Genomic DNA, 13,443 nt, shown 5'->3' with positions numbered 1-13,443 from the left:
TGGAATTGGAATATACTTTGCCCGTAAAATTTTCAATTTGGCAAGTACTCAGTATGTGCAAATCAACCGAGAAAGTAGAACTTCACACAATGTTCCCAGCAAATTAGCTGGAAAAACTCCAATAGTTAACGCTTATACCAAAACACTGCATTGCAGGAGACAAAACTCTGGATTTGTGAGATTTTCTACACACCAAATCAATCACCAAATTGCAGCGTCAGGGATTTAAAGCTCGGTGGAGAATAAATCGAATATGCTCAGTTCATGCAATATTTTATCAGAAATTTCAAGTTTTATTGATACAAGGAACAATAAAGTTTTGTTTCAATACCACTATCATGGTATAACCTTTAAAAGGTTTGGAAACAATTGTATCCGCCACAGTTTAGACACTGACAAATGAAGGATTCCTTTTAATAATCCGAAATTTAAGTTGGTTTGTTAGCTCCATGCTTGCATGGAATTTGTTGGTTTTGGTTCTTCAACTCATCTCCAGCCACTAGAAAGAATGCAGTGTGCCTGAGAAACACAAAGATGTGCCCAATTTCTCGTTAATTTAGAAACACAAAGACATAAATTCATGGATTGAGGATGTAATTCAATGAAATTCATGCCTGAAAAAGTTCATCATTTTGATTTTTGAGTCTTCATCAATATCTTGGGTACTATCCAATGCCTTCTGCATGTGATGCAACCACCTCTCTGCAGCTTGGTGTGTGACAGGAAATGGTCTGTGACGTCCGATTAGTGCAGGATGGCCTACCAAGAGTCACAGGGGACAAATGATTACTAGACCCTGGTTTTACATGTTATAAAGCAAGTGGGGAGTGGTACCAGAACATTCAAATTAAATGAACATAAACTGTAATCTGTTGTTCATTATTGAGAGGAAGAAACTGATGAAATGAAGCATCAAACATGCATTAGGCCATTACAAAGGTTATCTAAGCTAACAATGTCATACTATTATTAGCATATAAAAATTTAGAAAACATCAATCAACTTAGATAAAATAAGTTTGCAGCTAATCCATATACACTGAATAACCAAAGTAATTCTGATTACAAATTCACACATCAGCTTCCATTACAGGACCAGAAAAATTGCTGCTATTTTATTATTTATAGCAATAGATATATTCCCTTCTATTATTACATTCCAGATAATCAATCCTTGGCTTGGAAGTGAGAACTAATTTTACCAAGTATAAGAAGCTAAATATGAATTCATCCACCAATTAAATCATGGAAGTGTTTTTGTTTCAGGAACCACATATGCATGAAGTTTGATTTGAGCCCATTTATAAGTGCTGCTGGTGCACTAGTGTCAGCAAACAAAATTGAATGAAAGCTAGAAAATTGGCATGGTAGGGAAGATTGCTAACCTTTCCTCTGAGAATAAAGAGGTGGTCCTCCCATTCTCTGAACAAAGAACTCATATTGATTCTGGATCGCTTCTTCTTTCTTCGAGTTTGCGAAAATCGACTTAAACCACTCTTCCTCATCATCATATACCCTAAATTCCAAAAAAAGGAAAAGAAAAAAAAAACCATACTCAATACCTCAAATTCAGCTCCAATCTCAATCAAAAGATAATAAAACATTAATAATATTTTTATGACCTGTTGTAGAAATTGGTAGATAGATTGATGAAGGTTTGGAGGCCGAGTTTCTGAAACAAATTGGTGGTGTCAATGGCGAAGGCGTCGGCCTGGTCAACTCCGCTCCACTGTGAGGCCTTTTCTTGCAGAGACTGCATATTTGGAAATGGGTAGGAGGTGGAACGTAGTGGAAGACTGGCCCTGCAGGCTATAATTAGTACGCGCAGGGATTCGATTTGATTGGCGTTTAGAGGTTGGAAAAACTGTGGGCTTTTGCTGGGGGCGGAAAGCTCTTGATGGAATCATGGTGACGATATAATGTTGTTAGGATTTTACATTTTCAACGAGGGTCAACATTATTCGATTCTAATGGAATCGAATTTGCTTCTTTTTTTTTTTTACATTAATAAAAGTATGTAGTTTTAAAAAGTTTAATTTTCAATTATCGATTTAATTTTTTTTAATTTGATAATCGAATTGATAATCAATTAGTAAATTAATTAGAATAATCAATTAGTAAATTAATTATAATTTTATTAATAGTGTATTATTTATAAATATTTTTATAATTTTATTTATAAAATTTATTTTATAATTATTTTTACTAAAATAAATTATATTTATTACTTTACAAAAAATATTATAAATATATTTTTACTAATATTTTATTAATTAATAATATAAAATGTATGTTATAATTTTTCAATTAATTCAATTATAATCAATAAATGATAGAGTTTTTTTATTATAATTAAATTCAGTTTTTTTTTTAATTTTGATTTGATTTAATTTGATTAATATTTTAAAATTGAAAAAAAAAATTAGTTAATCAAAATTTTGATTCAATTAACTGAATTCACGCCCTTACTTTTAATTTTAATACCCCATACAAATATCAGGCTCCATTCAGTATTATTTTTTAAAAATCATCTATTACAAAAATTGTTTAATTATTTGGCATGACTTGCAACCTTCATTTTATATAAAAATAAATTTAATATTACTTAGATTAAATATTTATATTAAGATTTATATACTCATTATTTTAATTATATATACATCTTAATTAATTTTATATAAATTTTAATATAAATATTTAATTTAACAATGATTAAATTCTTTTTTTATATATATATAATATTGAACTCATAAATTTTTATAGCTAAAACATATTAAAGTTATCTTTAAATCAATTTTAATACCTTTAATTAACATTTTTAAGTTTTTTTTTTAAGCTAAGAATGGTAGCGAATGGGTGGATTGGGGGCAGAAATCGTTCCCCCTCTCCACCCATGAAAGATCAGAGCCGGGACGGGTTTTCTTATGGGGATTTTTCTTTTTCCTTTTCTTTTTAATATATTATTATAAAATATATATTTATTCATTAAGAAAGAAAATTATAAATTTAAAATATAAATTTGAGATATAATTTTAATAATATATTTTTTTGTTAAAATTATAATATTTAAATAAAATTTTTAAAAATAAATTATTTTAAACAAACGAAAGATATTATTTTATTATTGGGGCAAGTTACAAGAACTCGAGGTGAGGAGAAAATGTCTTCTTGTTCCCACCCCATGCAATATCAGTGTTGAGATAGGGTTGGAGAATATTAATTGAGTGCTAAGGGGGTCGGAGCGAGATCGGGAACTTTTGTCATCTCTAAGTAATACTAAGCAAACTCTCATTCCTTCATTTGCAAATTATAAAAATAAATAGGAATAACTTTAATGAAATTATAGGAAAAATAGAGAAAAGGGGAAGAAAGAGACCTAAAAATGACATAGAGGGAGCTAAGATAGCATAGAGGAAAGTGATATTAAAGTATTTACAAGTTTTGAGTATTAATAACTTGGTGTCTAACAAAGTTAAATAACAAAAAAAAAAATCATATAATTGACCCTAATTAGTTTGGAATTGATTAGATATAATTATTATTGTTAATTAAAATTAGTTTTTATGTATTTGTATTTCATTAACTAAAAAATTCGTTCTTTAAAATTTAAATATTGTTTTTTTAACTAATAGAGTTTTAACTAGTTAAATGGTAAGAATGTCGTAAAGTATTATTCGCGATCATTTAAGGCGGGTAAATTATACCAATCGTTGCTCAACTATAAGTATTATTTTACTTCAGTCACTAAATTTTAATTTAAAATATTAAAATAGTATCACTTCACTTTAATAGTAGAAAAAGCCCCTCGCATTCCTATGTAACATTTCTTCTGATTATACTCTTCTATTCTCTCTTCTCTATCCCTTTCACCTTTCTCTTTTCTTCTTTATTCTTATTTGAGCGAAAATAAAGTTAGAAATTAGAAAATCATAGTAGCAAAGGTTATAGAAACATGAAAGAGATAGAAAAGAGAAGGAAACAAAATCACCCACAAAGTTAAAATCGATAAATGGTAAAATAAAGAATAAAGAATAAAGGTTGATAGGTTATGGAATCTAAAAGATCACTGTGACACCCTTCACCCGTCTACATTGTAGCCGAGCAAGGCATGTCACACAGTGTGCCGGAGTACCTTATCTTATCTTATTTTAATTTTTAGTTCTTAATTTATTTATTAAAAGCCTCTAAGTGAAGTTTATGTCATTTATGCCATTTATTGAAATTTTGAATTAATTTGGGATTTCTGAAAATTTTATAGAAAATCCGGCAAGGTGCCTGCTAAAAATTGAGAAAACAGTTCTTTGAAACCTGTTAAAAACACTCCCAATATATTATTCATATCATCAAGTCTAATAATCATCAACACAAGTTCACAATTTCTCAATATTTTAAACTCAATTTCACAAAGAAATACTCAAATTTTATTTATTAACAAAATTTACAGCTAAATACATTAGTCCACAAATATATGAGTTTATAGTTTACAAGACAAAAACTAACGTCTATTACAAAATGCAAAATACAAAATACAAAATATAAAATACAAAAGGAAGCCTAATGGTCCTACTCAAAATGCACTGTAGTGGAGGTGACATGGGACTCAATGTGGATCTAGACTCTCACTCAGTTTGAGGTCTGCTAGGCTCTCTATCAGTTTTTTAGTACCTACGCATGGCAAACAGCGACGCGCTAAGCAATATAGCTTAGTGGTGCCAATATAAAATGAAATAAACTAAATAAATAAATATGTAAAAATTATGTTGTTATTGTTAGTAGTATGCCCTAGAGCATATCATTTAGTATGTATCTTGTACATATTTTTATTAATAAAAGGCATTTCCACTTTTCCGTTTACATAATATATTTATGTGTAATAGAAAAGGTCCATTGATATTTTGTTAGAAATATTATTCTTAAGTTGTTAAGAATATGAGTGACAATATTTCTAGCACAAAGTATCATAAATAGGTTCACAATCGAGGATACTTCATAATAAGGACATGACTTATCCAGAAAGATTGTATTCATGTTTGTTCCCAAGTTATTTATATGAGATATGAATAAGATGGAATGGTGAGTCTCATGCCATATAACAAACATGATAGGCACTTATAAATGATAAGTAGGCCGAACCAGTGACACTTATGACAAGCACATGGAGTTTACTCTTGTCAATGTTTTGTCATAAATCATATCAGTGCATATAATCTTTAGACCTGAGATAGCACAGTTATCGTGTATATAGGTAGTTTGAGTTTGATACTGCTTTCATACTTGTACTATGTATGGGTATATGGGCATGTGTTGGCTCCTACTAGTTATATATGGAGGTAGGTGTTGATCAAGATGGAATCTGTTCCTCTAAGTAAATAGAGATAAAATCCTATGTTCATTTAATTGTTCTTGATGTTTCAAGTTCCTGGCCAGGACAGATAGATTTGTTCAGAAAAGAGTTTCTGATGAGAAAATCTTTTTAATCAAGAACTTGAATTAAAAGAGAACATAATATTCATAGCAAATGGAGTTTGACATAAACCATGACTCCAGCTTGAGTTGGGATTTTGTAACAGAGAGATTCTAATGCATGGTAACATATGATTATAGGTTCATTTAAGGTAAACCTTATTACTAATTGGGTGGCCATGGCATGCTATGCTAGGTGTTAACCATGGTCTATGAAATTCATAAAATGATTTAGAGAAATCATTTATGGTAAGAAAGAGTTCTGATGATATTAAGAGTTGATATCATATCTCATTGCTAATTAGTGATGAGCCTGGTAAGTCACACACATACACAAGTTATCACCTATTTAAATATGATTTAATTAATTAATTAAAGAGTTTAATTGATTAATTAAATAGGTTTGGTTTGCAATTAAATTGCAAAATCCCTAGCATGACTTGAAACCAAATCTAGATTATTGGATGTATAGTATAAGTTAAATTTATATTTAAAGTGTTTAAATATGAATTTAATTAATGAGAAATTAATTAATAGAGATTAATTAATTAATTTATATTTGATATAAATTAATTAGAAGAAGAGAAATAATTATTTTGGGTTGAGAACTCAAAATTAAGACACATGGGCATTTTGGTCATTTTACAGTGTGACATGTGGCACCATGAGATGGTGACACATGGGATTACACATAAGCTTGCCAAATGTTTTTAATCATGTAAGATGATTAAAATCAAGATTAAATATAAGTTTGACACTTGGCACAATGTGATTGGGTCACTTAAACCTAGAGCTAATCAAAGGGTGACATGTGGCAAGGGTTTAATGTGTTAACCTAGCTATTTAAGTGTTGTTATGAAAAAGAAAAGCATCCAGCGGCCACTCCTCTCATTTGTCACGCCACTTTGAGGATTTTCATCTATTCTTCTTCATCTCTCATCAATTCAAAGAGATTAGCCATCAATCTCTTGAATTAAGAACGCTATAAATTGTTTCTAGTGTCCTGTTTACATCTCTAATCTCTTAAAAGGCAGAACTTGAATTTCTAATTAACAGAAAAAGCTTTAGAAGCTGTTCAAGGGCTGCCATAGGTGTTCTTGGTGTGGACAAGCTAGAGGGACAATATCTGGTGTCCTGAAGACGAATCTCAAAGGCGCAGACACGCTGCAGTGCATCAAGAGGTTAGTGTAATCGTTCTTGATTTAATCTAGGGTTCTAAAATTAATCTGCTTAATTTTAAAATATTAAATGGCAAATACAGATCCAAAAACATATTAAAAGAGTTTTAATATGTTGTTTATCATTGAAATCAAATAGATAAAAATAAATCTTGCATGATGCATGTGACCCTAGGTGAAAATTTTTGAATTCAATGGTATAAACTTGTGTTTTTCACGCTTCCGTTCCTTCAATTGGTATCAGAGCCACTATATTTGCCATTTAGATTGTTGATTATATGATTTAATTGTGTGATTTGATCATGAGATGATTGATCCATTACTGGTTGCAATGGATGTGTGGCGGCACACAAGGTGAAGCCACCATAGGTGGCGGCAACAATGCTTCTTCAAGGTGGCGCAAGGTTTGCTTTTTAATTTACAATTGTTGTATGATCTAAAAGCTTATCTTATGTCTAATTAAATTGTTTAATTAGAATTTTAATTACACAATTAAATTATGATTCAAATCAGAATTTTAAAAATTGTTTGAATGTGATTCAAATCTGAATTTTTAAAGTTGTTTGAATGTGATTCAAATCTGAATTTTTAAAGTTGTTTGAATCATATTTAAATCTGATTTTTTAAAATTGATTCAATAAAATTCAGATCTGATTTTTTAAAAAATATTTGAATGTGATTCAAATCTGATTTTTTAAAAAATGCTTGAATGTGATTCAAATCTGAATTTTTAAAGTTGTTTGAATGTGATTCAAATCTGAATTTTTAAATTTATTTGAATGAGATTCAAATCTGAATTTTTAAATTTATTTGAATCATATTCAAATCTGGATTTTTAAGTTGAATATGAGATATTCAATTTAATTTAAGTATGTATGTTTTATTTAATTGTTAAATAGTGATATGCATGATGGATGATCATGGACTATAAAAGACCAATGTGATTGGATTTATTTCTTTTATGTTTCTTTGGGATTGTAAATTAATTAATTTATTTTAATTTATTTTGGGCATGTATTATTAAGTTTGTAATAATTTTTGGGTTGTAATTTCATTTATTTAAGTTCTTATAAATTCGCCTTGGTATGCCAAGGATTACTATGTAATATTGGATTGCAAGAAGTTCAAGGAGGTCAAGAGCATTGGTGGGACCAGTGGAAGGAATTCAAGATTAAGTGTTGATTATGTACTCCTTCAGCAACTCTTGTAAAATGAATGAATGAAATGCACCTAGGAATGCCCTGATTCAATTCTTGGTGGCTCAGAATTGAATCCCTTAGAAAGTCCATGATCATACCATATTTACTGCTTGTCCATGAATGCATGAGATGTATGGGAACGTATGCAATTATATGATATATGCATGCTAAATGGATAATGTGCAAAGTGAGACCTTAATAGTAATTAGAATGACCATAAAATCTTCCAAACAAATGATTAAGTTGGAAATGCTATAATTAAAGTAATTATAACATAGGCCCTCCATTGGAGCAATTATTTTAAGAAATTTTAAATAGTTGCATGAGATGCAATTAATTTAAGAGATTTTCTTAAGAATAATTGTTAAGCATGAGATGTTGTAAATATGTAAATGGTTTGGTGGCCAATATTGGATGTACCTAAGGACATTAAAATTATTTACATAATTACTGGCTCAATGGGATCAACTTAACTAATGCAAGATAAGTCAATAATGGATGTACCTGAGATTTTGAGCATTAGGGGCTAGGTAAAGGATTGAACCTCACATGAGATGTGATGGGCAAGGAGTTGCTCACTTATAGTTTATTGTAAGTCTAATAATGGATGTACCTGAGGATGATCAATAGAATTATAAGCATTCAATCACCCACTAGAAATCCATCCAACTAGGATTTCCGTTTTCTACTTTGGAAGTGTAGGATTCGCTAAGTTAGTGGGAGGACCAATTTGATTAAAAGACTATAATCATTTTGGTTAATTACATGATACATTTACTAATTAATCTGGTTATTTTCTGCAGTTAATTTTCTGATAAAAATGAGCACAAAACAACCACCACCATCCAATATTCTTGCAAGCATACTTGATCACAATAGGTTGACAGGACCTAATCTGTCTGATTGGCTAAGAAATTTGAAACTTGTCCTGAACCTTGAACATATAGGATATGTTCTAGATTCAAATGTTCCTGGTCCCTTACCTCCAGAGGCCACACAAGAGGAACATGAAACTTTGGACAAGTGGAAGGAGCATGATATGAGAGCTAAGTGTTACATGCTTGCTTCCATGAGTAATGAGTTACAGAAGCAACATGAGAACATGCAGAGTGCGAGTGAGATCCTCCTTCACCTACAAGAGTTGTATGGTGAGCACAGTAGGAATGCTAGGTATGAGATATCTAGGCAGTTGTTCCGCATGAGGATGTTAGAGGGACAGAATGTTGGGGATCATGTCCACAAGATGATTCGGCTGATTGAGCAATTGGAACATCTTGACTTCAACATGGATTTCCAACTACAGACGGATTTGATGCTTCAGTCCCTTCCTGAGTCTTTTGGGAATTTTGTGACAAATTTCCATATGACTAAACAGGAATGCACCTTAGCTGGTTTACTCAACATGCTGCTTATTGCCCAAAAGAATATGCCAGGCAATAAAGGAAAAGAGGTAGCTTTGGTTGCATCTTCTTCTACTGGAAAGTCCAACAAGAAGAAGGACAATAAGAAAAAGAAACCTCAGATTCCTGATCCTTCTAAGAAAATAGCTAAACAGAAAAGGAAGACTAAAGCTGATGGAGGCAAAGGAAAGTGTTTCCACTGCCAAAAGGATGGGCACTGGAAAAGGAACTGCTCAGAGTATCTTGCTTCTCTGAAGGACAAGAAGGATACACCTTCGGAAGGTATGTCCATATCTTGTTATTTAGATTCTGATGATACTCATAGTTCATCTACAGCTTGGGTTTTAGATATTGGTGTCAGTTCTCACATTTCTAATGATATGCAGGAACTAGCAAATAGTAGCAGCTTGCATTCTCAAGATATTAGAGTCCGGATTGGCAATGGCTCAACTGTTAAAGCTTTAGCCATAGGATCTAAATCTTTTTACATGTTTGGACATGTTTTGTATTTGGATAATATTTTATATGTACCTGATGCTTTTAAGAACATCATTTCTATATCTAGTTTGACTAGAAATGGCTATGAATTTCAGTTCACAGATGATGTTTGTAATATTTATTTTAGAAATAAATATGTTGGTTCGGGTTATATGAATGATGGTCTTTATTATTTGGATAATAATGACAAACACAAATTGAATGCAAGTGATCTAAAAGGATGCAATGCCATGGTGAAAACCAACTCAAGTTCAAAATATATTTGGCACTTAAGGTTATTTCATGTTGCAGAAGATAGGATTGCAAAACTGGAGAAAATGGGGATTCTATCCTCATTGGGCTCTGAGCCTACTCCAACTTCTGAATCTTGCCTTCAGGGCAAAATGACTAGATTACCCTTTGTTGGACAAGGGCTAAGAGCTGAAAATATTTTGGAGCTAATACATAGTGATGTATGTGGTCCATTTAAAGAAATGGCTAGAGGGGGCTTTCATTATTTTATTACCTTTACTGATGATAAATCAAGATTTGGATATTTGTATTTGACGAAATACAAACATGAATCTTTTGAAAAATTCAAAGAATTTAAATCTGAAGTAGAAAATCAAATAGGAAAGAGTATTAAAGCTCTTCGATCAGATCGTGGAGGTGAATATTTAAGTACTGAATTTGATGAATACTTGAGAGAGCATGGCATTGTTTCTCACCGACTCTCCAGAACGCCACAATTGAATGGTGTATCCGAAGGAGAAATCGTACCCTATTGGATATGGTACGTAGTATGATGAGCTATACTGATATGCCAATCTTCTTTTGGGGATTTGCATTAGAATCAGCTTTGTATATTCTGAATAGGATTCCATCAAAATTAGTTTCTTCCACACCTTATGAGATATGGCATAGAAGAAAACTAAGTCTTAAGCATATTAAGATTTGGGATTGTCCACATATCAAAAGTCAACACTGATAAATTGGAGACCAGATCAGAAAAAGGTCGATTTGTTGGATATCCAAAAGATAGTTTTGGATATTATTTTTATTTGCCTACTTTACAAAAGGTTGTGATAAGTAGAGATGCCACATTTCTTGAACAACAATTTGTTCAAGAAGGAGGCAAAGGAAGGCAAATAGAGTTAGAATTGGAGAATTCTGACCAACCAACAGATCAGATGGATATAGATCCATCTAGTCAACCTATACCCGTTGATGAAACATCTATAGCTGTTCCTCGTAGAACAACCAGGTATCTCACCCAACAGTGAGATATGGTTTTCTTCATGAAGAAGAACAAGAGTTGTCTACTCATGAAGAAGTAGATCATGGAGATGATCCACTTACCTATGAAGAAGCTATATCAGATATAGACTCTTCAAAATGGATTGATGCTATGAAATCCGAGATTGATTCCATATATAAGAATCAAGTTTGGGATCTTGTTGACCCACCTGAAGGTATTGTACCTATAGGGAACAAATGGGTTTTCAAAAAGAAAATTGGTTCTGATGGAAAGGTAGAGACCTATAAGGCAAGGCTAGTAGCGAAAGGATTTCGCCAAAGGCAAGGAATCGACTATGAGGAGACTTTCTCGCCTGTTGCCATGCTTAAATCAATTAGGATTTTATTAGCAATAGCTGCATACTATGATTATGAGATTTGGCAGATGGATGTCAAAACAGCTTTTCTCAATGGATACATTGAAGAAAACATTTTCATGGAACAACCAAGGGGATTTGAATCTCAAGATGGTTCCAAGGTATGCAAGCTAAAGTGATCCATTTATGGGTTGAAACAAGCTTCGAGGAGTTGGAATATCCGTTTTGATGAAGCCATTAAATCCTTTGGTTTTATCAAAAATGAGGATGAGCCATGTGTATATAAGAAGGTTAGTGACAGTGCTATCACTTTCCTTGTCTTATATGTGGATGACATACTGTTGATGGGTAATGACACAGGTATATTGACGACTATAAAGGTATGGTTGTCAAATACATGGTTGTCAAATACATTCTCCATGAAAGACTTAGGGGAGGCACCTATATTCTTGGGATTCGCATCTATAGAGATAGAGCGAAAAGAATAATTGGTTTATCCCAAAGTCTATACTTGGAAAAGGTGTTAAAGAGGTTTAACATGCTTGATTCCAAGAGAGGATTGTTACCAGTGAGACATGGTATCCATCTTTCTAAAGAGATGTCTCCAAAGACACCTGAAGAAAGAGATAAGATGGCTAGGATTCCATATGCTTCGGCTATTGGAAGTTTAATGTATGCAATGTTGTGTACTAGGCCGGATATCGCATATGCTGTTAGTTTGACTAGCAGGTATCAATCCAATCCAGGTTTGGAACACTGGATAGCTGTTAAGAATATCCTTAAGTACTTGAGAAGAACTAAGGATTTATTATTGATTTATGGGGGTGGAGACTTGTAATTGGATGGTTATACTGATTCTGACTTCCAATCAGATATCGATGATAGAAAGTCTACCTCTGGATATGTGTTCATTTGTAATGGAGGTGCAGTCAGTTGGAAGAGTTCCAAACAGAGCACGACTGCAGATTCCACTACAGAGGCTGAGTATATTGCTGTATCAAATGCTGCAAAGGAAGCTGTTTGGATAAAGAAGTTCATGACAGAACTTATAGTAGTTCCTTCCATTAAGTCAGCAGTTCCATTACACTGTGACAACAATGGAGCAGTCATACAGGCTAAGGAATCAAGGTCTCACCAGAAATCCAAACACATAGAAAGGCGCTACCACATTATCAGAGAAATAGTTGGGCGAGGCGATGTAGCCATGCAGAAAATAGCATCAACTCAAAATCCAGCTAATCCATTCATTAAGCCTATGTCACAGACTCAGTTAGACCGACATCTTGAGAAGATAGGTCTAAGATATTGTAATGAATGGCTCTAGTGCTAGTGGGAGATTGTTAGTAGTATGCCCTAGAGCATATCATTTAGTATGTATCTTGTACATATTTTTATTAATAAAAGGCATTTCCACTTTTCCGTTTACATAATATATTTATGTGTAATAGAAAAGTTCCATTGATATTTTATTAGAAATATTATTCTTAAGTTGTTAAGAATATGAGTGACAATATTTCTAGCACAAAGTATCATAAATAGGTTCACAATCGAGGATACTTCATAATAAGGACATGACTTATCCAGAAAGATTGTATTCATGTTTGTTCCCAAGTTATTTATATGAGATATGAATAAGATGGAATGGTGAGTCTCATGCCATATAACAAACATGATAGGCACTTATAAATGATAAGTAGGCCGAACCAGTGACACTTATGACAAGCACATGGAGTTTACTCTTGTCAATGTTTTGTCATAAATCATATCAGTGCATATAATCTTTAGACATGAGATAGCACAGTTATCTTGTATATAGGTAGTTTGAGTTTGATACTGCTTTCATACTTGTACTATGTATGGGTATATGGGCATGTGTTGGCTCCTACTAGTTATATATGGAGGTAGGTGTTGATCAAGATGGAATCTGTTCCTCTAAGTAAATAGAGATAAAATCCTATGTTCATTTAATTGTTCTTGATGTTTCAAGTTCCTGGCCAGGACAGATAGATTTATTCAGAAAAGAGTTTCTGATGAAAAAATCTTTTTAATCAAGAACTGGAATTAAAAGAGAACATAATGTTCATAGCAAATGGAGTTTGACATAAACCATGACT

General features: G+C 32.2%; 1 protein-coding gene across 1 annotated transcript; it reads right to left on the bottom strand.

The window, feature by feature from the left end:
• Positions 1 to 243: 243 nt before the first annotated feature.
• LOC110663376 (two-on-two hemoglobin-3) lies at positions 244 to 1,886 on the bottom strand. The gene is made up of 4 exons (XM_021822653.2): positions 1,622 to 1,886; positions 1,385 to 1,515; positions 615 to 759; positions 244 to 519 (listed from the first exon to the last, which is right to left on the bottom strand). Exons 1-4 carry the CDS (start codon positions 1,756 to 1,758, stop codon positions 429 to 431), a joined length of 504 nt encoding a protein of 167 aa, XP_021678345.2. The 5' UTR covers positions 1,759 to 1,886; the 3' UTR covers positions 244 to 428.
• Positions 1,887 to 13,443: the final 11,557 nt, after the last annotated feature.

Source organism: Hevea brasiliensis, chromosome 4 (genome assembly GCF_030052815.1).
Source record: "Hevea brasiliensis isolate MT/VB/25A 57/8 chromosome 4, ASM3005281v1, whole genome shotgun sequence".
NCBI lineage: Eukaryota > Viridiplantae > Streptophyta > Magnoliopsida > Malpighiales > Euphorbiaceae > Hevea > Hevea brasiliensis.
Note: the sequence above shows the minus strand (reverse complement) of the source record. Positions and strands in the feature narration are given on the sequence as shown.

What these genes read in the sequence shown, in the direction of transcription:
- LOC110663376 (XM_021822653.2), bottom strand. Translation starts at nt 1,758, where the DNA reads ATGCAGTCTCTGCAAGAAAAGGCCTCACAGTGGAGCGGAGTTGACCAG. An exon ending in TCTACCAATTTCTACAACAG is followed by an intron (nt 1,516 to 1,621) that starts GTCATAAAAATA and finishes TTTGGAATTTAG; the next exon opens with GGTATATGATGATGAGGAAG. An exon ending in AAAATGATGAACTTTTTCAG is followed by an intron (nt 520 to 614) that starts GCATGAATTTCA and finishes TGTGTTTCTCAG; the next exon opens with GCACACTGCATTCTTTCTAG.